The sequence below is a fragment of the Trachemys scripta genome, chromosome 1 (assembly GCF_013100865.1).
Source record: "Trachemys scripta elegans isolate TJP31775 chromosome 1, CAS_Tse_1.0, whole genome shotgun sequence".
In the NCBI taxonomy this organism is placed as follows: domain Eukaryota; kingdom Metazoa; phylum Chordata; order Testudines; family Emydidae; genus Trachemys; species Trachemys scripta.
Window position 1 is genome coordinate 87,928,591 of NC_048298.1, and position 27,302 is coordinate 87,955,892.

Below are 27,302 nucleotides of genomic sequence, written 5' to 3' on the forward strand. Positions count from 1 at the left end.
CCAGAAAATCATAAATTCCTGTAGATGATAATTTTAGGTAAATGCTTTGGTTAGATAAAAAAAAAGTTTAGCTTTATATACTTATGATATCTTGTAATATGTTCCTGCAATCTTTATTTCCATTGTTAAATGTAGTTATTCCTCATTCTGTGAAAGCCTCTGTGCATTGCCACTTAAGGGCTTCTGAAACAAGGCATCACAGGTCTGCCAGTCCTTCAAGTGGGAATCCACAGAGGGAACCCTTGAAGAGCAGTAGTTATCAGTAAGTAACCTTTCTTTATGTCCTGTGTAAATGGCTCCAAGGCTAATGCAAAAAGTGAAGTGGACATACCTGTCTGGTTCACCTGTATCACTCTCTAACAGGGGAGACCTAACCACTGACTCTCAAAGTGTATGTCTACACTACCTGCTGGGTCGGTGGGTAGTGATTGATCTATCGGGGATTGATTTATCGCGTCTAGTGTAGACTTGATAAATTGATCCCCAATCACTCAGCTGTCGTCTCCTGTACTCTCCCGCGGCGAGAGGCGGAAGCAGAGTTGATGGGGGAGTGGCAGCAGTTGACCCTACACCATGAGGACGTGAGGTAAGTTGACTTAAGATACGCAACTTCAGCTATGAGAATAGCGTAGGTGAAGTAGACGTATCTTAGGTCGATTTCCGCCCCCGGTGTAGACCAGGCCAAAGATGGTTTTAGGCTGGTATTAAAAGCAGTAATTTACTTTTTAAACAAAGCCTTCTCTGCATCAAGTGAAAACAAAAGACTCTCCTCCCCTTTTGATCTGACTGGTCTTATGAATTATTCCAAGTACTCTATGAATATTATCAGACATTTTTCCATCTAAATAAATCTAGTTTGATATGAATTTATATAAACTGGTAGAATGGATTGCAAATGGGTAGCTAATATTTTTGCTATCGTTCAGCAATGATATGAATCTATAAGATCTACATGAGGTAATGTTTTTTCCAGCTTCAGGGAGAACCAAAACTGTACCTTGCTCAATAGATGGAGGCAATCCTGCTCTAATAGAGCAGTATTAAACTTGTATCCATCAAAGAATCTACTAATACCTCCTTAAATATTGTGTAATATTCAGGTGGAAAGCAGACAGGCCCCTGGAGGTTTGCCACGTTCTTACTTGCTATTGCCTGTAAAACTACTATTTCATCTAGAGTTTCTCTCAGTCTCATGACAAGTCTACTTTTTAGATTTTTTTTTTTTAATAACTGTGGAGCCTGGAATATCTGAAATGTACAGTTGATGCGAGAAGCACATATTTCATTATGATGTGTAACTTTTGCTGATTATTTTTAAATGGTAGAATGTGTACCTCTTGAATCCTTTTAAGCTTTTGAGCCAACAACTTACCACATATTTCCTTTTTCATACTTTTGTATACCTGAGGGCGTCTTCAGTAATGTTGGTAATCAACACATTCACTTTTCTCCTTATACTGTTTAATTGTTGATCCATCTTTTGAGTGCAATTTTGTTTTAATTTTTCTTCTGCTTTCTCTTTTGAAATTCTGAAGTTATACTTGTCTGCTTACCACTCACTACTGCTTTACCTGCCTTCTATAGGAGACCTCTCCTTTTATCATCATTTATCTTTTTTTATTTGAATGTATTGAACTTGTCCTCTTTAATTGCTGCAACTTGATACTTGTCCTAGAGAAGCAAACAATTCATTTACCAGTAAGACTACCTTTTGGACCCATCTAAAATACTAAACATTACTTTCAGTGGAGCATATTCTGACTAGGGTGGTGTGGCGGGGCAACAACTCACCAGCACGGCACCTCCTGCTGGTCGTCCTGGGAAATAGTTCTCCAGCTCCAGAGCACCCTCTGCTGGCTGGTGGCTTGCCTGTCGCTGGCCCCCGTGTTCCTCCCGGACCCCGGTACCCCTTTTGTCAGGTTCTGCCCACTGCAGTACCCCTGCAGTCTCTGGGTCTCCCCTCCCTGGGGAACCCCCAACCCTCTATCCCACTTGCCTCAGTGGCTACTGCCAGTCATCATCTAGTCCCCGCTTACTGGGGCAAACTGCAGTCTGTCATGGCCACTCATCATTGGCAAGGGGGTTTGGACTTGCTGCCTTTGCCTAACCCTGGGTTGCACTTTTGCAACCCCAGTACCTGCTTTAGGCCTTTAGGCCTGCAGCCTGGGGAATTGCCAGGCTGGAGCTCCCCCACTCCTTTGCCTTTCTCCCAGCCCTGCTCTACTTCAGGCACCCTGCTCAGCTCCCAGATAACCAAGTCCTCCTCTCTCCACCGCTAGAGAGAGACTGCCTGAGCTGCTGCCTCACAGCCCTTTTATAGGGCCAGCTGTGGCCTGATTGGGGCGTGGCCCCAGCTGAGGCTGTTTCCCCAATCAGCCTACCTTTAACCCCTTCAAGGCTGGAGCAGGGTAACCGCCCCGCTACAGGTGGATTTAAGTAACCAATTTAAATAATGGTTTTTAATCTTTGTTTTGCATTTGTACTTTTTAGTTCTTTTCCTAAAGCAAGGTTAATTCTCATTTGTTCATATAACCATTAAATCATTAACCATTAATCAACCATTTGTTGATTTACAACAAAATATAGTCTTTACTAAATTTGGTGCACACTTTAACCAGAAGGATATGCTACATGCACATTTATTTACGCAATTATGTAGCTTAAGCTCCTTTATTCAGTCTTAACTTTTACATTTTTTATGCTAGAAAACGGTGAGTGACACATTTCTTATTTATTAGATCGTGGGTGTTTTTTACTCAGGATTTCTGTGCATTTCAATGGAAATTGGAATTCAAATTCAAATTGTACATATAAAGCATTTAACTTTTTTTTTTTTGTTAAAAAAAAAAAAAAAAAAAAAAAAAAGCCTACCATAAAATGTGCTAGATACATAAGAAAAAAAATAAGTTTATCAAAACATATTCTGCATTTAAAACTAAGGAAGTATTAACTATAGTTAGTGAATTGACAGGTTGTTCTTGGTCACCATGGGCCAGATTTTCAAAGATATTTAGATGCCAAAAGGTGCCTAGTGGGATTTTCAAAAGCACCCAATTCCCATTTAAATCAATGGCCTTGGCTACGCTTGCAGATGTACAGCGCTGTGAGTTAAACCTGACTTCGTACAGCTGAGTAGGGAAAGCGTTGCAGTCTGTCCACACTGACAGCTGCCCAGCGCACTGTCGTGGCCACATTTGCTGCGCCATTGGGAGCGGTACATTATGGGCAGCTATCCCACAGAGCACCTCTTCCCATTCTGGTGCCGTGGGAAGGGGGCGTGGGTGCGGGGCATTCTGGATCCTGTCCCAACGCCCCGTGATGCATCACTTCGCATCCCAGAAATCCCTTTCTTTCCGTCCACCTTTGGCGCCATCTTTCAACGGTTTCTGTGCAGTGCGATCTGTCTGTGGGAAATGGAGCCCGAACTGCTGAGGCGTATGCTGACTTATCTCGCCAGCACGTCACGTTTGGCTGTCGAACTATCCTTAAGATCCAAAGTGAGAGTGAGGAGTCCAACGATGCTATCGAGCTGCGTAAGGCGTACGACACAAAATTGCTTGTGGCATTCACGGACATGCTTAGCACTGAGTGGTGGGATCACATGGTCATGGAATTCTGGGATGACGAGCAGTGGCTGCAGAACTTTCGGATGAGAAAAGCCACTTCCATGGGACTGTGTGAGGAGCTCGCCCCCACCCTGCGGCGCAAGCACACGAGATTGAGAGCTGCCCTGCCAGTAGAGAAGCGGGTAGCTATTGCAATCTGGAAGCTGGCAATTCCAAACCAGCTACTGGTCGGTCGCAAACCACTTTGGAGTGGGAAAGTCGACCGTTGGAATAGTGTTGATGCAAGTTTGCAGGGCCATTAATCGCATCCTACTCAGAAGAACCGTGACTCTGGGTAATGTGCAGGACATAGTGGATGGCTTTGCACAAATGGGTTTCCCTAACTGTGGAGGGGCGATAGATGGGACGCACATTCCTATTCTGGCACCACCCCACCTAGGATCCAAGTATGTTAATCAGAAGGGGTATTTCTCTATGGTTCTCCAGGCACTTGTGGATCACCGTGGGCATTGACATTGACACAGGCTGGCCCGGAAAGGTGCATGATGCACGCATCTTTCGGAACACTTGGCTGTTCAGGAAGATGCAGGCCGGGACTTTTTCCCCAGAGTGGAAGATCACGGTAGGGGAAGTTGAAATGCCCATTGTGATCCTTGGAGATCTCTACACAGGGAGCCTTGACAGCAGCAAGGAACAGTTCAACTACAGGCTGAGCCGGTGCCGAATGACTGTGGAGTGTGCCTTTGGCCGTTTAAAGGCCCGCTGGTGATCTCTGTATGGGAAGCTGGAGTTGGCCGAAAACAGCATCCCCGCGGTTATATCTGCATGCTGTGCCCTCCATAATATTTGTGAAGGGAAGGGTGAAAGCTTCGCTCAGGTATCGATCTCCGAGATTCAACACCTGCAGGTTGAATTTGCACAGCCAGAGAGCAGGGCTATTACAGGGGCCCAGCGCAGGGCTGCAAGGATTAGGGATGCCTTGAGGGAGCAATTTGAGGCTGAAAACCAGCAGTGATATCTGGTGCCCTGCACGGGAGTGAAGTGCAGTAGTTCTAATCTTTAGGAATCAGTGTCTGCTAAGCAGACAAGCAGACTTGCAGTGCCTGTTTATTTCCTGGGCTAAGGAGTCTTTTACTTTATGCAATAATAAAGAATGTTTTCAAAGCCAAAGAATCCATTTATTGAAAAGAAAAAAAATTATTTATTGAAAAGAAACAAGGGGGTGGAGTGGGGAACAGTACAATCACAGATTCACGTATGTGCTGTCTGGTGTGCTGTGCAGTGAGTGCTGCACTTCAGGATAGCTATACTGCATGGTGATGGGGGTTGAGTGCAGCGGGTAAGGGTCATGTTTTTTGGGGCTGGGTGGTGAAGATACTGGTGTTGGAGGCAGCTGATGGCGTGAAGAACACGGAAGTTGGGGAAAGTGGGTTGGAGGTGACAGTGGGGCACAATGGAAAGAGTTTTGGGACAAGGGCTTGGGGAGGGGTGGCGTTTGCGGTACTGCTCCTTCTGCATGGCTACGAGCTCCTGGATAGCGTCTGCTTGGCGCTCCAGTATGCTTATGAGCCAATCTGTGCTTTGCTGCCAGTGCGCTGCGTTTTCCTGGTGGACCCTGCTTTTTCTCTCCCTCCAGTTCTGTGCTTTCTCATTCTCTTTAATAGATTGCCTCATCACTTCTTGCAGCATGTCTTTGCTTTTTCGCGGTCTCTTCCTGAGTCTTTGCAGTCTCTGAGCAGGTGATAAGAGGGACGGCTGAGGTCTCAAGGTTGACGTAGCTGTATAGGGAAAATGCAACATTTAACAGAGGCAGCATTGTTTATACCAGACAGAGTAATGATTTCCCCCGCACTTAAGGAGTAGAAAACACACAGGGTCTAAACAATAGCATAATTTTCCCATCCGAAACAGAGCACACATATCCCACGGGAGCCGCAAAATGGTGAGTAAGGGGGACTGATTGTTTCAGGGCTGCACTGTCCTCTGGGTTTCTGTGCCTTAGGGAGAGCCAACAGCGTCAGGGGGCAGCTACACTGAACACTGTCCCAACATTTTCCACAGGAGTTTGTCCTGGATGATACCTCGCTGCTGAGGGTGACCTGGGAAGCAAGGGAGGGTTTTCTACTGCAATGCAGCTTCCGTCCTGGCCCATATGTAGCTTGCCTGTGTGCAGCAATGGTCCCCTCGCGGCACAGTGGCGTGGACACGTTAGCCTGGCTGGGACAAGGACGGCGGTGGCTCTCCCGATAAACCTGCGCAAGCGCATTGCACACATACTGGTTGAGACATTCGAGGAGATTACTGAGGCCGATTACCGCGATGTGATAAACCACATCAATGCACTATTCCGCATCTAGGCATGCATGCCTAACCCTCCTCTCCCAAAGAGCCCGCACTGAAAAAATTCCTTCCCGAAAAAAAACCCGTTTACTGGGAACCTGCTCTTCTGTTTGTCCTCCACCAAGTACTGGCCGCTGCGACTGGCTAACTTCCTCCTGGCTCGAGAAGAGCTCCTGGCTGCATGGCTCCAGGGATTCCGGGGTGTCTCCATCCGCCCCACCACCCTCACTCCCGTTTTCCTCCTCCTCCTTCTTCCCCTCCTCCCCCCCACCGGCTCTGAAGTGTCCATGGTGGTGCTCAGAGTGGAGGTGGGGTTAACCCCAAGTATCGCATCCAGCTCTTTGTAGAATCGGCAGGTCGCGGGGGGAGCACCCGAGCGGCCGTTTGCGTCGCGGGCTTTGCGGTAGGCACTCCGCAGCTCCTTCACTTTAACCCTGCACTGCAGGGCGTCCCAGTCATGGCCCCTTTCCATCATGTCCTTTGATACCTTCCCGAAGGTATCGTAATTCCTACGGCTGGAGCGCAGCTGGGACTGGACAGCTTTCTCCCCCCAAACACTGATGAGGTCCAGCAACTCGCCATTGCTCCATGCTGGGGCTCGCTTGGCACGTGGAGGCATGGTCACCTGGAAAGATTCGCTGATAGCACGCCACGCCACGCCGGGCTGAGCAAACAGGAAGGGGATTTTTAAAATTCCCAGGGAATGTAAAGGGTGGGTCACATGGTTGGTTACTTGAGGCCAGGGCAGTAGAGTTTGAACTGATGACCAGAGTGGCTAGAACAGGCATTGTGGGATACTGCCGAATAATTCTGGAGGCCATTCACAGCGCATTGGGCAGCCACACTGGCGCCGCAGCACTGCAGCGCAATACACGCTATTCCTCTCGGGGACGTGGAGTACATGCAGCGCTGCAGCCACGGAGATACAGCGCTGCAAATGCCTTGCCAGTGTGGATGGGGAGTGAGTTACAGCGCTGGGGGCGGCTTTATGGCGCTATAACTCGCAAGTGTAGCCAAGGCCAATGGGAGTAAAATCAATGAGAGTTGGGTGCTTTTGAAAATCCCACTAGGCACCTTTAGGCATCTAAACACCTCTCGAAATCTGGCCCTACTGCCTTCAAATTCTCAGATTACTAGATCTTCCATCTGGCTTTTACTCATAGGTTGGAAGAGGAAAACAAATTCCCCTGCCTTTTTAACTCCCATTCAGTTTCTCAACTTTGTGTGAACTAGTTCAAATGATGAAGCTATTCTTTGCACCTGGTAGCTAAACTGAAACTATAAGTAACTAAGGCAGAAGCTTTTTTGCACAATAGAAACTGAAAGTACTGACATTTGGACAAATGTAAATACCAGCATTTGCTGTATTGTAAGGGCTGAAAATTAGGGTTACCATATGTCCGGATTTTCCCAGACATGTCCGGCTTTTTGGGCCTCAAATCCCCGTCCGGGAGGAAATCCCAAAAAGCCGGACATGTCCAGGAAAATAGGGAGGGAGGGACAGGCAGCGCTTGGCCGGGGGCCGGGCGGTGCGGGGCCAGGGCCCGGGATGCTGGGCCGGGGCCAGCAGTGTTCGGCCAGGGTGATGGGCTGGGGCCGGCGGTGTTCGGGGCCGGTGGTGTGGAGCGGGGCCTGGGCCAGGGCCGGTGGTGCTCGGGGCCGGGGGCTGGCAGTGCGGGGCCAGGGCCCGGGGTGCTCGGCCGGGGGCCAGGGTCGAAGCCGGCGGTGCAGGGGCCAGGGCCGGCAGAGTTTGGCCAGGGGTGCTGGGCCGGGGCCGGCGGTGCTCGGGGCCAGAGCCGGCAGTGCTCAGCCAGCGGTGCGGAGCAGGGCCTGTGCCAGGGCCGGCAGTGCTTGGGGCCGGGGGCCGGCGGTGTGGGGCCCGAGCCAAGCCGGACGGGAGACGCTGGGGCTAGAGCCGCTGGGCCGCACCCCCCCTTCTCCCCCCGCCCCAGCTTGCCTGCTGCTTCAGGCTTCCCGCAAATCAAATGTTCGCAGGAAGCAGGAGAGGGGGAGGTGCAGGGGGCGAAGCGTCCAGGGGAGGGGGCGGGGCTGGGGCAGGGGGCGGAGTTGGGGTGGGGCTGGGGCCTGTGGAGTGTCCTCTTTTTACACACTTAAAATATAGTAACCCTACTGAAAATAATAGATATTTACTTAATGCAATATATGACATTGTAACATATTTATAAAGCTTGAATTGACCTAAAAATGTAAAGATGCTTTCCCCTGATTCTGTATATGATTAAAAAAGTAGCAACCTTTAATATCTTTAAAATTTACTGTGGGTTCTTTGATGCAGCATATTTTATTTATTTTAATAGATTATAGTAAATTTAGGCCTTAAATGGGTTGCCATAATTTCAAATCTAGTTTTAAACAATTTTAAAAGAAATGTGTATTTAACTAATTTTTTAAAATCTGATTTAAATTTTAAAAAATAATTTTTTTATTTTTAAAAAATAGATTTTTATCCATCCTGTTTCTGACCATGTAAAATAGTGTCAATTCTTGCATATTTTGCCTACTTTAATAAGAATTTAGAAATTAACATTCGCTTTATTGTAATATGTAAATGAGTATAAATAAAGTAAATAATCTCGTTACCCTGAGTACAAGTCTCCAACAGTCTGAGAGAGTTTGATAATTATAATAGGTTAGCACTGAATCTTTTTTTCCTTGTCTGTTGTTTTTTTTCCCAATAAGGATTTGGTATACAATTTGAAGTCTCTTCCATGTACTGTATAATTTTCCCACTCCAAAGTATTCAAGTATTTTTAAAAATCCATTATCAAAAGGAAAATGGCTTTTTTGCGGGGAGCATACAGTAAACTCATTGTTGTTTGCTGGCACTGGATTATTAAGATAAATTATCACTTTTTGAGTTGAAAATTTTCAGGTTTAGCAAATATTATGCATTTACTTTTTTTGAAGGAAAAAATAAGTGCTGAAACCAATTCTGTTGCTCCTCCTAAAATTAATTTCTTGAAGTAATATCTTTGAATTGTGTGCTGGATTGCTTTTGTTTTTCTGGCAGAGATTTTTTTTTTTTTTGATGACATGTTCAGTACTTTGAGAATCAAAGACATAACCTTAAAAGGCAGAGCTATATTGATTGTTATTTGGCTTTTTCAGAAACTTTAAAATTGTGTGGGCTGTTCTTTTTTGTTTTGGCACATAAACATTGCCGTGCTACCTGGATCTGGCCATGTCCCATCTCAAATAGATAATCACCAAATATTTTCTCCTAATCTAATTCCCAAAGATGGTCTATGAAAAGGTCAATTACTGGTATGAATCCTTATGTGGCAAATGGTCTCTCTTACTGAGTGTGGTGTTCCCACAATTGTGAATCATCTTATGACATAATTTCTGTTTGTAAACTTCAGTAACTCTTTCCTTTTTTACCAATATGCCTACCTCTACCGCGATTCCCTGCCTATCCCCCATCATTTTCCTTCCTGTCCTTCTTTTCTTTTCTACCATCCTTTTCTTGGGTTTCACCATCTGCCATGACTTTACTACCACTTTTCATCAGTTCTACCTCTGGAGAGTATTCATGCATGCTAGAGCCCTTGCTCTCTATACCAAGAGTCTGAAATATAGTTTCCTCACCTTTGGAGTATTTTAATAATAAGCCTGATCATGGAAGATGGATATGAGTTTAAATGGAAATTCTCACCTGTAGTGAATTTTGGCCCTTCTGTTTACTTTTGCAGTTTTGGTCAGCTCTCTTCTTTTTTGACGACTAAATAATAATGTACAGCTGTGTCTATTCTTTACTGGACCTAAACACAGTAGAAACACAAATAAGATGTTTTTCATATTCTTGTCTTTTTTATTGTTTCTTTTGCTTTTCTTGGTAAAAGATGGTTGTACAGCAGTTCTGAAGTAAATTTTAAAATGTTTTTACATAAAAGTCCAAATAATAATGAAAAACATATCTGCAAATATGTCCAAAAATTTTCTCTATCAGAAATAGACAAATCAATCTAATCCAGTAATAATGATAATAGTAACAACAAATATAATCCTGTTATATTATACTTTATTAATGTATTGTGATAATGAAATTAAAGTTCTGAGTTTTAACACATCCATTGTGTGGATCAGACTACCTGCAGAAGTTCAGGAGCTCTTTGAATGGAAAGTCTGCAAGGTCATGTGTCTCCTTTGAAACTGGAAGGGAAGCTTCCGGGTTAGCATTAGTGACTGGCAGTTTTGGTACTTCTTCTTCAGAAAATGTAGTGCACTGAATGACCTGTCACACAGCACAGTAGTAGGAAACAGGGACAAGAAAAGAAAAGAAACTTTACTAGGGGCTTATAGGTGTCCTCAAGGAGGCACACATTATCCAGGAAGTCCTGTAGTGTAACATTGGGCTGATTGAAGTAAGTTTTCACTCTTGCATCATTGCACATTTGCAGCATGAGGTACTTGAGATTGCTTAAATCCAAAAAGTCAAAGGAAACTAATCTGTCTTGCAATGCAGTTAGTTTGTTGGCAGCCAAAAAAACCTGAACCAGAATTGCTGAATGGGTCGGTCATGAAGATCTACTGACAGAAAAAGTTTCCCTCACTTAAATGATTTTTCAAGATCCTCCAAAAGAATACCTAGGTATTTGATTATAGCTAAGCTGACCTTCCGCTGCACATTCTCATCTTGATAGCTGAGAAACTTATTAAGCACTTAAAAAACTGAAGTCTTTTTCCTCTTCTAGGTGCTGGACAATGTCAGTGATTGTCATTCTGAATGTATTAATTACTTCAATGCTGTCAAATAGCGTTAGCTGAGGTTTCTGAAGTTCCAGATTCAAGGAAGCAAGCTTTGGTAAAAACTCTTCTCCAAAAGAGCAAACAGCCACGTACTTCTGGATATTGTAGCGTTTGGGACAATTCTGGCGAAACTGTGTTCAAAACCTCAACACGCTCTTTCCGGAGCTCAAATGGGCTTTGCACACTAATTAAAACGAAGCCACAGGACCAGGTTGTAATTCAGCAGCACCTTGTGTGTTTCGCAGCTCATTTTGCGCATAGATGCAAATCTCCTTTATTGATGCCGCTGGTGTTGAGCACGTTGATGCAGTTTTTCACTACAGAATCAACCTCATCCATACTTTTCATTGAAGCCTTTTGACAAGTACTTCTTGGTGGGCAAAACAGTGAAACAAAAAAAAATTTGCGTGCATTTTTCTTGGTAGCAGTTCAGAACCCCTACTTATGCATTTTGCATGGGACATCAAGGCTCTCATCTAAGCACAGGTTGTAGAAAGCTGCAACTTTTTCAGCTATTTCATTTTGTAGAAAATTCACCTGATCTCTTTTGCTCCTCTGTAACGTGTTGTTTCGCAGTGGTATCTCTCTGAAAAGTGTATTTTCTGCTTACATGGCCAAAACAATATTCTTCACAAGTTCTCCGTTGCTAAATGCTTTCCTTGTTTTCCCCAAAGGTAGTGCAACTTTAAAAGTAACCATCTGTATCTGATCCGCTATAAAAAAAATCTCTGAGCCATTGCTGTTGTCTTCTGAGTTTGGTTTTTGCATCATGTAACAGCTTGTGCCTCTGAAATTCATTGTGGTAATTCTGTTCAACAAACCCCTGCATGAGTGCTATAGTGACATTGCATTGCGTAAATTTTAATTTGATAAATTTATTTCTTACGAACAGCACACACTGCAACCTGCTTGGAAATGGAATTGGATGGCTTCAGAAACTGTGTTTTCCACTTATCCTGAAATGTTCATTTTCCTTCCTTCCACGTTCTGCTTTTCTTAGCAGCAGGTGGCTTCTCCAGAGCCATCTCTGTATCACATTCAGGGTCACTTTCTGGCATTGATTTTTAAAAAAAAATTCTGATACCCATTCGCGTTTTTAACTCTTTCGACTTCTGCTAAGGAACAATCTCAGTTTATCCAGACATTATGCTAATGATGTTGGTCAATAGTTGCTTATGGCGCTACAGACGCATGAGATGTAAGCATAGTGGTTAGCCAATGAATACGCTTTGTGACTTGAAAGAAAACTGCACCTATGTAGTTTAGCTCTGCCTGCGCTGTAGTAATATTTAGAAGGGAATGAGTGCGCATTATGATTTATGGCATTTACAAGGCAACTTTAAAACTTAATATCTCAGCGATTGTTGGGATGCTTTGATGCATAGGTATAGTTTGACTTCTATATTTGGGCAGCAGGTCGGGGGAGATTTAACCTGGGCCAGCCTTACAGGTGGACAACATGGGTGACTGCCCAGGACACTGTGGTTGGGGGTCGCTGTGGTCAAGAGGCCAGGAGCAGGGTGGACCTGGGGTGCGAGGCTGCAGAATGAAACTTGGCGGGGGAAGGCAGCAGGGACCAGGGGCGATGGGGGCAGCGCTGTGGAGGCAAAGGGGCCAGGGGTGCCAAAATACAAGTTTGCCCATGGTGCCATTTTCTCTAATGCTGGCCCCAGGGCTGAAGCCCAAGCCCCTCTGCCCACAGAAGGTGGGTCAGGAACTTACAAGGTGCCTACTGAGTCCAAAGTTCCTTCAGCATTATGCCCCACATGTCTCCAGAGTGCTGCCCGGAGATCCCCAGGAGGCTGTGCGGTGCAGGGTGCTGACCCTTGCTGATGGCGCCAGCAAATACCAAGGCAGCGCATCTAGGATCAATAAGTGGGTGCTTCAGGGAGGGGCTACTGCTTTACCTCCTACCCACCCCTCTCTGCCCAGGAGGCTGTTGTGGACACACAAAAATACATTGGTGGCTGCATTTGAGAAACACTGATCTAGATGCTCCCTAACCTTTTTCTTAAACAAATGCTTTTGTTGGTTGTATGGTGAATTTAACAATCAAGTTTCTGAGTCTGTTACCGACAGTAATGGTGGTGGGGAGGGGGGATAAAGCCCCTGTATGTATTGTCTGTTTTACCCTCTTCCTCAGAGCTCAAATTTAATATGTCCTTAATCAACATTTGTACATATTGAATAGAATTTCCATTTCAGCTTTTTCAGGCACCCCTTTAATTCTAATAGTTCTTTCTCTTTTCCATATCATCCATTTTGATATTGCAGCTGTCTTTCTGCTCAAGCAGCCTAATGCAGCACTGCAACTGTGATTCTATCTGCTGTTTCTCCCATTCCAGTCTACAGCACAGTAGCTCTATCTGCCAAAGCAGTGACTATCTCTTTTTAATTGCTGAAATCTTGGAAACTAAATCAGTACTTAATTTCTTCAGTTCAGTGTTGCTCTCTGATTCTGCTTTAGCCCAGGTGAAAATACTTGCTTACAGTTCCCATCTTCTAAAAACAAGGCCCTTCCAAAATCTTTCTCATCCCTCCCTGCGCTCCCACTCAATACCTCTTAATAGTGACCTCCCAAAAATCATTCCATCTCCATTCCCACAATATCTCTAACAATAGCTCTTCACCTCTTCATGGGGCAGCAGTTGTTTGCTCAATTTTCCCTCTTAGCTGCTGTGATCAAGCCCCTGTCTTCATAGTCTGCTTCCCTGGGAGGAGGACTCTGCTGCTACTTGTCATTCCAGCTTCACTGACAGTAGCTGGAGAGAGGATGACTCTAGCCAGCCTGCCTACTGACTAACCAGAAGCAACCAGAAGAAGACCTCCCCCCATGATTATTATTTTATTATTATAATTCTAATAAATCATAATACTTATATGTATTTCAGTTGAATTTAGATGCCTCAGTGTTTTACGCACTGTGTGTGACAGTGTACCCCATAAGGCTTTATGGGGAGGGGGTGCTTATAAATGTATGTATGACATAACTGGAATATGTTTTATGCTGCCTGTGCCATGTAACATATCTCCGTAAGGGTTGTGATCTACTATATCTATTCATCCTATTTGTACGTATATATCATTTTCTACTCAAGCTTAAGAATATGTGGTGTATGCTTGCATGATTTCTAAGTAAGCTTTGTGAGGCATTTGGTCAGCTTCTTTAGGAAGGAATTTGCCAGGTTAAGTACCTGATCAGGAGACACTTAGGGAACAATGCATCTTGGAATGCTCCAATCCACATGAGAAGTCTTCCTGGAGACATGCAAGATGCCATGTGGACAATGCAAAGACTGAGTCATGCAGGGGCATGTGACTTGCCCAGGTGACTCCAAAACTCCATCTTGGAGCTGGGCTTTGCAGAGGAGGGAGGTCCCCACCCACAAGAGAGAGTCTACTTAAACCTGTGGGAGACCCCTCCATTTTGTCTTCAGCTGGCTAAAGAAGGAGCCTCTCCACCCCCCCCCAGGATACTTGAAGGAGACTGAAACAAAGGACAGTAACTACAGGGGGTGTGAGTGATTGCTGGACCCAGGCTAAAAGGAGATTAGCCTGTAGAAGGGAGCATTCTGGAACTGGTGAGGAAAGTATCTGTATTCAGTTTGTTTAGGCATAGATCTGCGCATTTTGTTTTATTTTGCTTGTGACTTACTTTGTTCTGTCTGTTACTACTTTGAACCACTTAAATCCTACTGTCTGTATTTAATAAAATCACTTTTTATTTAGTAATTTACTCAGAGTATGTATTAATACCTGGGGGAGCAAACAACTGTGCATATCTCTCTATCAGTGTTATAGAGGGCGAACAATTTATGAGTTTGCCCTGCATAAGCTTTATGCAGGGCAAAACGGATTTATCTGGGTTTAGACCCCACTGGGAGTTGGGCATCTGAGTGCTAAAGACAAGCGCGCTACTGCGAGCTGTTTTCAGGTAAACTTGCAGCTTTGGGACAGGAGATTCAGACCCTGGATCTGTGTGTGGAGCCAAACAGGAGTGTCTGGCTCAGCAAGACAGGGTGCTGGAGTCCTGAGCTGGCAGGGAAAACAGGAGCAGGGGCAGTCTTTGCACATCGGGTGGCAGCTCCCAAGGGGGTTTCTGTGATCCAACCCGTCAACCCGTCACACTGTGCAAACATAGATAAGATACAGCCTCTGTCCTCAGTAGCTTACAGTCTAAAAAGAGAAGACAGGGGTGGAGTAAAGGGATATATCCCACCTAGTGAAGGTTTCATTCCATCATGTTAGTGCCACACGTTTTTGTATTATGACAGTGGTGGGAGAGGAGTGGAAAAGTGAAGGGATACCTAAAAGGAAAAACAAAGGAAGTGGGAAGAGAATAGTGAGGGAACTAAATGATGGTGATAGAAGGGAGGGAAGTTATTTGGAAAGGGGCATGGAAGGCATCTGGAGTGAGGCTAAGAGTCTGAGGGCGGGACCAGGAGCAAGCAGCCAATCGGCTGACAGGAAAGCATGTTCAGGGTAAAAACTGTAAAAAGCATAGTTTGAGATCAATGGAGGTGCCTGCTTGAATCTACTTCTGTAGCTGATCTCTGTAGTTGATCCCCAGCTGCTGGTGGAAAGTGTAGATGAGAAACCATCTGAGAAAGCACCAGCTTATAAGGCAGAATCAAAACAATCACTCTTTCTGATTCCACTCCACCCTGTGGGCTCAGTTCCTTAATTTTTCTCCCCTCCTTCCTAGGAATTTAAAATTAAACAAACAAATAAGGCTATAGCCAGCTCCCATCTCCACACTAGGGAAAGGAGCAGTAGCTCCAGCAAGGCTTCTTTCTCCTCTGCTACCCTTTGTTGAGTCATTTTTCTGTTCCTGTCTAGTAAACCGGGGCTAGTTTAACTTTCAGATAACACAATAGTTAGTGGGGGCCCCAGTGATCTTATGCTAAGTTGTCAGCTCGGCATTTTGCCTGCTAGCATGGAGCCAAAAGGAAGCAGCTTTTGGCCTGATCCTCTTCTCTGGCAGACTAGGTCACTTCAGAAGACAAAAATATTGTACCTGGTTAGGAAGAGGAAGGGGGCTGGAAGGCCCAGGACAGGATCTTTTGTTTTGTAACCTGTAGGTAGAGGTACGACAAGGTATTTCTGGTAAATAAGATGGAAGGGGAGGATGCATGTATGTGTGCATGCAGGTGTAACCCCTTCTACTACAGTCAAAGCCATTTCACTTAATAGTGGAGGAACCCAAATTGCAGAAAAAAAATAGTATCCGGTAGTTCCTAATTTGAAACATTGAATGAAACGGAGCAGAACTCTGGTGATTCTACAGTGCAGTGGGTCTCAAACTTTCCACAGTACTGTACCCCTGGGTCTGATTTGTCTTGAGTACCTCAAGTTTCACCTCACTCAAAAACTAGTTGCTTACAAAATCAGACATAAAAATACAGAAGTGTCGCAGCACACTATTACTGAAAAATTGCTTACTTTCTCGTTTTGTCTGTATGAAATTTTAGTTGATACTGACTTCGCTAATGCTTTTACTTACGTAGCCTGTTGTAAAACTAGGCAAATATCTAGATGAGTTGATGTATCCCCAGAGGTATGCGTACCCCCGGTTAAGAACTGCTACTATATTTGTCACCCTGTTGTTCACACTTCTAGATTGTGTGTTACTTCACATTGTCAGGTGAGGACTGAGCTGGAGCTAGAAAGAGTTGAGAGCTGTTAATAAGCATGGTGAGGAAAAGATAATGTGTGTGGCTTTAGTATGAGCTCTGGTCAAGTGAAAAAATTCTCTTTGTTATAGCTTTGATAACTTAGTTCGAGAGATTGGGGGGGGGGTCTTTCCCAGATCTAACTCTACCCTCCCTTCAACCTACTCCAGGTGAGAGATACTGTTTTGTGATTCTAGATGGTTTGTGAGGGAGAGGCCTGTTAACCAATCATTGCTGCTTTGTATTTGAGCCAAGAGTTGGCTAGATGCTTGGCAGTGATTACCATTCATCAGCCCTTCTCCCTGGGAGCCTTGTCCAAGTGCTGGTCATCAGCTTTTCAGAGCAGAGGAAGTGAAGCAGACTGCCTACTGAGCAATAGGAATTTATCTTCCCTTAAGAGCCTGTGTTCTCTCTCCCTGACTAAGGATAGCATAATTCCTTTGAAAGCGGCTAGCAAGCTGCTACCATGTCCTGGTGACTGCCTGCGGGATGAGGTTTGAGTGAAAACTTGAACAGAAACTGAAGAGCTTAGTTTGTGGCAGTTAGGCACAATTCATGTATCTACCTGTACAAGTTCCAGTATTTGTTTATATCTTGTTTTTAGTATTTTTTTTTAATGGTAAAATGCACATTTTATGTGCATGTGAAAATGAGGGTGTTAATACTGGCCATAGTCAGACATAGTGCAAGCAGGAGCTGTACGTACTTGCATCTTTCCGTGCGTCTCAGTCCTGACCTGCAGAACCCACTGTTCTTTCAGCTCTGCGTTTCTCCAGGAGGTTGCCAGTCATGTTTGTGGGGGTTCTTAATTTGAAATAATGTCTCTGCAGAATTAGGCTGAAACCAGCTAGCCATCTCTATTCACTTACTGTATGTTTAAAATCATCTAGAGGTACTCTGATACCATGTGTATGTGATATAAGAATCTCCCTAACAGAGATCTGAGTTATTTTATGTCTGTATAAATTTACAGGTAGTCAGCTATATTTATTCTCTTTCTGATGTATGAAGGATAGGGAACTGGAAAGAAATGGAGAGTAGTTTGGTGTGTGTATGTGGTTCCTCCACCCTCCCTTGAAAGAAGCAGATGGTTGTGGGTCCCAGGAGATAGAGGAGATGGAGTTATTAGACTGTCAGTGCGTTGTGAAAAGCAGCAGCATCTGCCAGAGTGGAGACTTGTTCAGCAGCAGGAGAGTGAGCAGTAGATGATCTCTGCCTTGAGCAGTGAATGGAATTGCAGCCCAATGGGGAATTGCTGTTGTGGGGGTTGTTGCCGGCAACCTTCGTAATAATCCAGTTGGTCAGGCATAGAAGGGAGATAAAGGGCTGATTCCTGCACTTTGGCTGTCTCACTTTATTGAAATTTTGTACCTCTATTTATCCATCACTAACAGAACTGTAGTGTGAAAAAGTTCCTGACCCATTCTGAGCAGGGCTGTTCGTGTAAATGAACAAAAAATTGGGCACGTTGAACGTTGAAGACACATGCTTCAAAATGTTCTGTGCTTCTGTGATGCTGCAGCACCCTCAGAAGAGCAGGATAGACTGGGCTGAAACTGTATAGGGAGGATTGCTATAAAATATAAAGGAGTGTTTTGAAAAAGGCAACATACTGTTTTGTGGTGTGTTGAAGTTACTTTTTTGTCTGCAGTTAAATCACACAATACACTCTTCAAAATATTCCATTTAGTTTGAAGATATCTTTCCACAACTTCAGCTCATTCTCTGCTGCTCCATCTCCTCTGCTCTTATTGATTGTGCTCTGTACAAGAAAGATCATTGTGGGGAAGAATACATGTGGGAATGCCCTCTTTTATTGCTGCAGTGCTATGGCACTTCAAAGGAGCAGGCAAGGGTGGAAGGGCATGTGCCTCAAAGGAATAACACTGGGCATTCAGAGCTCCATTCAAGAAGAATGGCTGACTTGGACTATGCCCTGTTAGAATCATTAGCCTTAGTTGGCCATGTCTAAAAGTGAGAATGGAGGGGCTTGGGGTGGGGGGTGGTAGAGAGCTGTGTGATTCAGGACTCCTGAGGAGGCATTTTGAGCATAACTGCCATGAGTGAAACTAGGACTGTTGTCAGTACTACTCCTGGGGGAATTGTGCACCAAAAAATTAAAAATTATGGACACTATTTTAAAATTCTGCATATTTTATTTGTCAAAATAACACAATATAATTACTCCAGTTTAAATTATGGTAATTGATAATTGGTAATTGATTACAAAATACCTGTCATCAAGTATGTCTATAACAATACAGAGAAAAAAGATTCAGGAAATTTTTTTTGGCAAATAGATTCCTTACTAGCCATATTACTACAGAACTTTGAGTGAGTAATAATTCATTTAAACTACAATCCAGAAACACATTTTCTGTGCCCCTCAGAAGTAGGTCAAAGGCTTGGGGGAATCAGGGGTAATGGAGGAGCTGAGGGAGAGGCTAGTAATTGCTGGGAAGAAGCCTGGGTGTGAATTTGGAGGCTTGTTGGGTGTGGGTGGAAGAAGTATGGAACAGTTGATTTTTTTGGGTTGGGGAATTGTTAGGGAGCCTCCCCCATGTGGACCCTGGCTGGCCCCTAGCCTTTCTCATTCAGTCAGGCACATCTGCCCCTGTCCCCATGTGTCCCTACACCACTACTCAGCCACTCTGTCCCCAGGTGCTCCTGCACCCCCATTCAGCTCCCACCCCAGTATGTCCTCCTCCCCCACTAGTCCTTCAGAGCCCCAGTCTGTGACCCCCCCAGCATTCCATGATCTGGCCCTATGGGCAGGGCACTGTGAGGAATATAGCCTCTTCTTTTCCCTAGCTACAGCTAGGGCTGCTCCCTGTTCTGGCACTTCAGCAGCCTTTGGTGGGCAAAAGGGGTAACTGCAGTACCTCTCCAGCAGAATGTATTTTCTGTGGAGAAAAAAAAAATTATGCACTAGACATTAATTCTGTGCATGCACAGTGGTGCAGAATTCCCCCGAGGAGTACAGTATATATGATTCTCCTATGGCTGACTTTACAGGCAGGTCTCAATAGTTTGCCAGGAAAAGCCATTTGCTACATGTCGAGGCTGGTTATAGTCCCATGAGTAAGTGAATTACAAAACTTGCCTGGAGGTCCAAGCAGTTTGGTATAGGTTAAAGTCCTAGAAGTTTTACCTTTGGAAACCAGGGGTCATATTCTGACAAATAAAAATAAGTTAGTTGGCTTTTTTTATCCTGGACCTCAAGGACACTTTCTTATGTCATAAATATTGTACTAGTTTTTCATGATTGAGGGTTGCTGCTTAAAAGACACCCAGGAGTTGATTTAGTAAAGGATCCTGCAGATCAGGATTACAGTGCACTGGCATAACTGTGAGAAGACTGGGTTTGTACAAGTCACGAGAACTGGCATCTCAGACTTTCCCATTTATTACATCTGCTTTGATTCAAAGAGGCACCTGGCATATGGTTGGAGGAAGCTGATTTTGCTTTCATACTCAGTCATTTACATGTTAAACTACATCCTTCACTGTCTGCATGGCATGGTGGAGAGAGCAGTGAATGCCTTTGTCAATTTTCCCCCTGGTTTTTTAAAAGGGGTGTTTATACTATAACCCCCTACTTACTATAGAGACAAGAACTTCTCTGTGGATCAGATCTGAGACTTGCTTGGTAATAAAAGACCAGTTTTAGATCTGTATATATGTATAGTCTGCGTTCAAAAGACAACTTTGTTATGGTCCAAATTTCAGGTGATTCTGACCAATTGTTCAAGCACTTATTTTTTAATGCTTTTTGCCACATTTTATCTCCAAAACTGAATTTGCTGCGTTTCTTATAGGTTTATTTTTTATAACCAGAGTGTTCTTGTAGGTATTGGGGTGTGTGTTTTGTTGTGGTGCTCGCAACCTTAAATGGAATCCGTGCTAGCCACGACAGGTCCTTTTATAAAGAAGGGAAACTTCAGCCTGTCAGAAACAAGCTTTCTTCAAAAGTTTACATTAGTTTATGCTTTTGAAAAATACTTACTTTACTTATAAAGTCGCTCTCTGAATGAAATACACCATAGGCCTAATTCTCTAAAGCCATTAAGGCTGCAGTAAGTCAGTGAATAGCTTTCACTTCGTTGCATTCACACCCATCTGATAAAATTATTAAATATATGAACCAGTTGAGATATTAGGAATAAGTAATGGAAATTAAAAATGGTCATCAGATAAGTTCAGTGTTTGTAATGGCTCAGCCATTCCCAGTCTCTATTCAAGCGTAAGTTGATTGTATCTAGTTTGCATATAGATACAATCAACTTAGGCTTGAATAGAGACTGGGAATGGCTGAGCCATTACAAACATTGAACTATCTCCCCATGTAAGTATTCTCACACTTCTTATCAAACTGTCTGTACTGGGCTATCTTGATTATCACTTCAAAAGTTTTTTCTCTTACTTAATTGGTCTCTCAGAGTTGGTAAGACAACTCCCACCTTTTCATGCACTCTGTATGTGTGTATATATCTCTCCTCAATATATGTTCCATTCTATGCATCTGAAGAAGTGGGCTGTAGCCCACGAAAGCTTATGCGCAAATAAATGTGTTAGTCTCTAAGGTGCCACAGGTACTCCTGTTCTTTTTCCGGATACAGACACGTCTGTTACTCTGAAACCTGCTATTTAACAGTACATTAAGTACAGTTACCACTGCTGTGCAAAAGTATGTTGTTTGAAAAACCTATCGTTTTATCCACTGAATGGCGGGGCCCATTATTTGATGTTTGAAGGGAATGTACCGGTAATCTAAAAAGTGATCTTTGGGACCTGGTGGCTCTTGATAAATTTTGAGAAAATAGTGTGTGAAATTGCTGAAGTTTGTATGGTAGAAATACCAGGAAAAGGTGTATGGAGGGAGGATATAAAGGGCTCACCTATTTGCTAATATTTCTGTCTTTCCATCCTTTTCAGAAATGTTCCCACTGCCAAGAGCCAGGAGCCACCTTAGGCTGCTACAACAAAGGTTGCTCCTTCCGATACCATTACCCGTGTGCCATTGATGCAGGTAAGAACAAATAAGATTAATAATATCTTACACTTATAGGACACATATTGCCCCCAAAGTATTCCAGAGCACTTTACAAACTGCTATACTCTGAATTTCTTAACCCACCATGGAAATACAGTAATGTAAGGGAAGGAACATGGCAGCTGATAAAACAGAGCATGGCAGCACTTTGGAACAAGTTGGATTGAGAAATGTAGAAGAATCTTCTTGAGATTTTCTTGCAGAAAAAATTTTAAATTTGTAGAATGCAGCTAAAAAACCTGGAATTTAGCCATGACATGGGAGAGAACCCCCTTTCCCTGTGAAAAATGTACAGGCTGTTTAAGGACTCCCAATAATGAGAACCTCTGATTTTTCATGTCATCTGAAAGACAGTGACACGCTCCTTAGCAGTACAATTGGGCATTAGCCTAGTAGATTCCAAATAGAAAGTGTCACCTGCTGAGTCATAAACACCACTTCCAGTAGCACCTCATTTGTGCCCACACAAATCTCTTATCCAAGCACTGACATTGCTCACTTCTGGTCAGCTATGAAAATATCAGCCTGGGTGGTATAGCTTTTAGAGGAGCTGCTCCTTTTGCTCAGTGATCAGAGTACTAGTGCTATCTGTGTGGGCACTTGTCCTTATGACCGTAGTGTCTGGCGTGAACATAGATTATTTAGAACAGTGGTTTTCAACCAGTGGTCCAGGGACCCTGGGGTGGGGGAGGGGGCAGGTTTCAGGAGGTCTGCCAAAATAAACCAGAGAGCAGGGTTAGCGTTAGGCTCCCTGGGGCCCAGGGCAGAAGGCTGAAGCCAAAGCCCGAGCAACTTAACTTTGCTGGGCAATTGCCCTGCTTGCTATCCCCTAAAACTGGCCCTTGCTTTTAATCTACTGGATATGCAGAAAAACAGTTGTTGTGGCACAGGTGGACTGTGGAGTTTTTATAGTTCTTTGGGGGTTATGGGGGGAGCTCAGAAAGAAAAAGGGTGAGAACCTCGGATTTAGAAGACAGGATTAGGGTTGGGCATTTGAATGGTCCAAAAATTATTCATCAAATATTTTTAAAGTGCTAATTTATTAGAACAGTAACAATGGTAACAAAGAAGAGTAAGACCTTATGTCTCCAGTAGACTTACCCTTAGATACATATGCCTAATTACAAGAAACAAGTTACTTAACTGAGTTATTTTAACTCGGAAAAATGCAAAACACTATTAAATGAAGTTCTAAAAAATGAAAGAATGGCACCATGATTCAATCAAAAAGGTAAGCAACTGCCTACATCAGGCATTCTTGCTAGAATATTTGACCAAGGTCAAATAATAGGTGGTCAGCTGACATTATTTGACTGATCGATTGACTGGCTTGCTAAACCTACACAAGATATTTCGTTGCAGGAGAATGGGTGAGTTTCCTGAACTTCATGTCTTCCTGTGTATGACTGTACAGCACCTAGCACAATAGGGCCCCAACCTATTGGTCCTCTACGTGCTACCACAATATAAATGCTAAATAATAAAACAGAATTAAAATTGCAATGGAATTCAGGGTTCCTTGACGTTGAATTTGATCCAGTTAAGGCCTCATCTACTGTGTGGTGTGACACACACACTTTAAAATTACACAACAAAAAACTATGTTAAAAGGACTTTGTAATCTTAATAAAGTCAAGCAGTCAGAAGTTAGGAAATGCCTGAAGTAAAGTTGCCTGTACAATCACAATGCAGCTCCTTTGTGCATATGCGTTATGATACAGTATTTATTTACGAGATCATACTATTTTTTTTCCACAGGATCCGTACCTTATTCAGTGCACAGAATGTATGGTGCTCACTTAATGAGTAGCTATTCAATATTATGTTTTCTCATTGTTCAGTGTGTGACTCTGGGCCTTATTTACTACACATTAGTCAAACCCTGCTCTGCAGACAGAATTATTAATTTTCTCATGGGTTTTTCTGTGGTGCTCATCACTGTAGCATGAGTGTTCCACAAATGCTAATGAATTTATGTTCATATCACCCCTGTGAGATGTGGAGTGTTATCCCCATTTTACAGATGGGGAACTGAGGCACAGAGAGATTAATATAAAAAATGTCCACTAATTTTGGATGCCCAATTCGAGAGGCCTAGGACATGATGTTTCAGAGTACTCAGCATTATATGACACTTCATTTGCTCAAAGAATAGCTCACGTTGACATCAGTTGTAGCTGTGATTTCTTAGCTGTTCTTCAAATCAGAGCCCAATATCTCAAGCTATGCACTTGGAAAATGAGGAACGCCCAATTACTTAATCATGTGTGAAAAGTCTGGGTTAAGTGACTTGCCCAGCATTACATAAGAAAATTCTGTGGCAAAGGCAGGGATAAAATCAGTTTTCCGGGGCAGCATTCAGCCGCCCTAACTATGAGTCCGTCGTCTTTCTTCCTGCTATTCTCTGCCTCTTTCCCTATACACCTTCCAGCTTCTGCAACATGAAGGAGGGATCCTATAAACAGTCTCCTCTACTACGCAGTCCTGATTCATCACTGAAGCAGGTCTGTGCTGTGCACTGGATGAGCATGGGTCCTGTGGAAAAAAAAAAGTCATCGTGTAATTTAAAGCCTGTCTCATAATGCATATGCACAAGGAGGCCAAATTTGGCAACCTTACTGCTGTCATTTCCTAATTTTTGCATACTTGATGTTCTTTTAACATAGTTTTGTGTGTAACTTCCTAGATCTTGAAAAAACAGAAATTCCATCATGTGGCGTCATAGTGACACGCATATGTCGTTAGCAGGATTGAAATCTAGAGCCACCACACAAACACTTCCTGCTTGAGCTAACGGGTTAACTGAGAGTAGTAGTAGGTTGTCATACTCTGTGGACCAGTACGAGAGGGGGATGAGACACCTTGCAAATGGGTTTCACAGATATTTGTAACAGCAGAGGAATGGTGAGACTCTGAAGTCTTGGATTCCATTCCAGGCTCTGTAGGCAAGTGTGCTTTATCGGACATAAATTCTTCTGCCCATTTCCCCACAAGTGAGTCTTTCTGCCCCATCTTATCCAGCTAGTCCCTGTCCCAGTCCTGTATCTTCTCCATCTCTTGTCTTCAGCATCTTGGTTTATGCATGCTAAAAGTGGATGCGACAGAAACAGGATATTGACACTCGCTGCCTTCAAATTGAAATGCTACACTAACAAGGAGGTAATCCCCCAAATTTACAGCATAACTGTAGTGATACCTGATATCAATAAGATGGTAAAAGGAAACTTGAGTTTGTGTGACATGTGGTTTGGGTGAGTGGAGGAAAAGTGGGAGCAAGTTTTGCAGGGACTGGTGCCGAATGCCAGGGTCAGTGGGCACCTGTGGTTAGTGAGATTCAACGATGTGGCTGACTGGAAGATATGTGGAATGGCATGTTTCACAAGGCTGTGTGAGGACATGTGGAGGAAGATTGCTGGCCCATGACTCCTATGTGTTGTGTTTACTGTTCGTTGTGATGTGACTTTATGGTGCTTTGCACTATGGTAATAATAATAATATGGAGATGGCTATTGTTAATGTTTCATCTGTGTTTAGCTTTCATCTGTTCAAATTTGTAAAGAACCACTGACGTCTGAGATAACTTAGTCCTAGAGACATCTCCATGGAAACAGGATCCTTGTTTCTTGAGATTTCACATCCACTCCCTCTATTTTTTTTTTTTCTTCCCCACCTGGAGTCCAATCCTGATTGTTACATCACAGTTGTCTCCACAGCATCCATATTATGTGATATCACAAACAAAGGATATGTACTCCATAAACAGAATAACTAGCAAATGATGAATTCTTAAGGGACAAAAAACCCTCTTTGCTTGCAAATATTCTTTGTGAAGGGTAACAAACCAGAGAGAGAGAGAGAGACAAAGTACAAGGAGATATAAGCATAATTGTTTTGTTATATGTTTTCCCTGACATACAGGAAAACCTGCTCAAACAAGGTGGATGGCTGCCTTTCCATCTTCCTCCTTGAACTGACCTTAGCTTGACGTATTGTTGTCTTGCTATCTAAAATTACCTCCTTGGAGTTGATTTTTAAAGTATACTTGACTGGGAAATGAAATGTGTGACCTTAGGTCACCAGTTCAAATCCAGGCCAGGTTGGTAGTAAGCAAAAGTTTTTGCCATCTTAGGGCAGGTCTACACTAACCCCCCAGTTCGAACTAAGGTACGCAACTTCAGCTACGTGAATAACGTAGCTGAAGTTCGAAGTACCTTAGTTCGAACTTACCTCGGTCCAGACGCGGCAGGCAGGCTCCTCTGTCGACTTTGCGTACTCCTCTCGCCGAGCTGGAGTACCGCAGTCGACGGCAAGCACTTCCAGGTTCAGCTTATCTCGTCCAGACAAGACGCGATAAGTCGAACCCAGAAGTTCGATTTGCTTGCCACCGAACTACCGGGTAAGTGTAGACCTACCCTTAGAAGTAGTCAGTGGCAGTTGTGAAATGATCTCACGGTGTCTCTCCCATTCCCAGTGCGGAGATAAGTGTCCCTAACCTTTAACACTAATTACCACAGTTGGCATTAGTTGTCTCCAATGTAAGCATTTATGGCAAAAAAAGACAAAGATTGAATAACAGATATTGAGCTTTTCTCACCCCCACGCATGGTCCAGATCCAGGGCATGAGTTGTCTTGACAAGAAACAGTGTGTGGAAGCTTATACTGACCGCTCCCATGTGCTCTTCCCATTTGGGGGATGAATGGAGGATTTCATCTGTCACCTGTGCTGAATTCACTAAAAGGAGAAAACAGTCTTCTCTCTCTAATATTTTCAGGTTTGTTCTGATGGTTACTGTGTTGTACAATGATAATTCATGGTACAGTCTCATTGTGCAAAATTCCTATCTTATAATGAGACAGTCTTTGCTATACTGCATTTGAAATTATTGCCCTTAGCGCAGGGATAAGGGTTTTCATTCTCTTTTTTAAATCTCTGAAGTAACTTAGGCTATTGCATGCTACTTCCTTTTGATTCAGGCCAGAGGCATTGATCTTGAAACTGAGAAGCGTTTCATACCAGCAAAGGAAACTCTGCTTGGGTGTCTAGAAAGCATTGCCCTGGAGCCCTAGGTGCTGTTTGTTAAACTCATCTAGCAGATTGGAACAGCAGAGAGCTGTAGTTATGCTACATACTTAAGATTTTAAATTAGCACATTTTATTAACCACTGTGCAACTTGCTGGCAATCTGGGACATTGGAGAGGACACGAGGTCATAAATGCCTTGCTGAATTCTTACACTGGTGAGCCACCAAAAATAACGCAGTATTGAGACGCTGGCTGAGTAACATCAGGTATTTGGAGGTGGTGTCAAAAGTTTGACAAGGTGGGGGCAGCGCCATAGACAACAATACCTGGCAGATGCAGCTGAACCCCCTATGTAGAGTGCACTGCAGCTTCAAGTTTTGATTGTGAAATGGAAATGTGGGGCACTTGGAAATCCCTAAGTAGAAGGCTGGAGCTCCAAAGTTTGCACTGCCTTGTTGCCTTTAGTGCATCCTCTTCTATGGATACAGCACTTAACGGTTCCAGGAGCTGTTAATGTAGCACCTCTTAACAATGCTAAAGTCACTTTTTAAAAACAAACTTGATCTGTTCTAGTGTCCTTAAAAAATGTGAAGTCATTAAACTGTCTCTTAGATTAGTGAAGCTTCACAGTTACAGAGTGTGGCAGCAGGTCCAAGAGCAATATGAGTGACCCTGCGGTATATCAAGCAATGAACAAAACTTGATCACTAGATTTGGGGTTGGAAATAAGTCACAACACACACACACCAACTTTTTTCTGCCTCTGATATTTCAGGGACTTTGTGCTAAACATGGGGGGCAGTCACTTTCCTCTGAAGCATAAAACAGGGATAATATGCTAAGATGAGATGGGTGTATCTCAGGGGTTCTCAAACTG

General features: G+C 43.7%; 1 protein-coding gene across 4 annotated transcripts in view; it reads left to right on the top strand.

The window, feature by feature from the left end:
• TCF20 (transcription factor 20) overlaps nucleotides 1–27,302 on the top strand; it is a 186,379-nt gene that overhangs the window by 146,025 nt on the left and 13,052 nt on the right. For all 4 annotated transcript variants that reach the window (XM_034774962.1, XM_034774960.1, XM_034774963.1 and 1 more), the window contains exon 3: nucleotides 21,284–21,377. In XM_034774962.1, coding sequence (XP_034630853.1) covers nucleotides 21,284–21,377 — 94 coding nt within the window. The remainder of the gene's footprint in view (nucleotides 1–21,283; nucleotides 21,378–27,302) is intronic.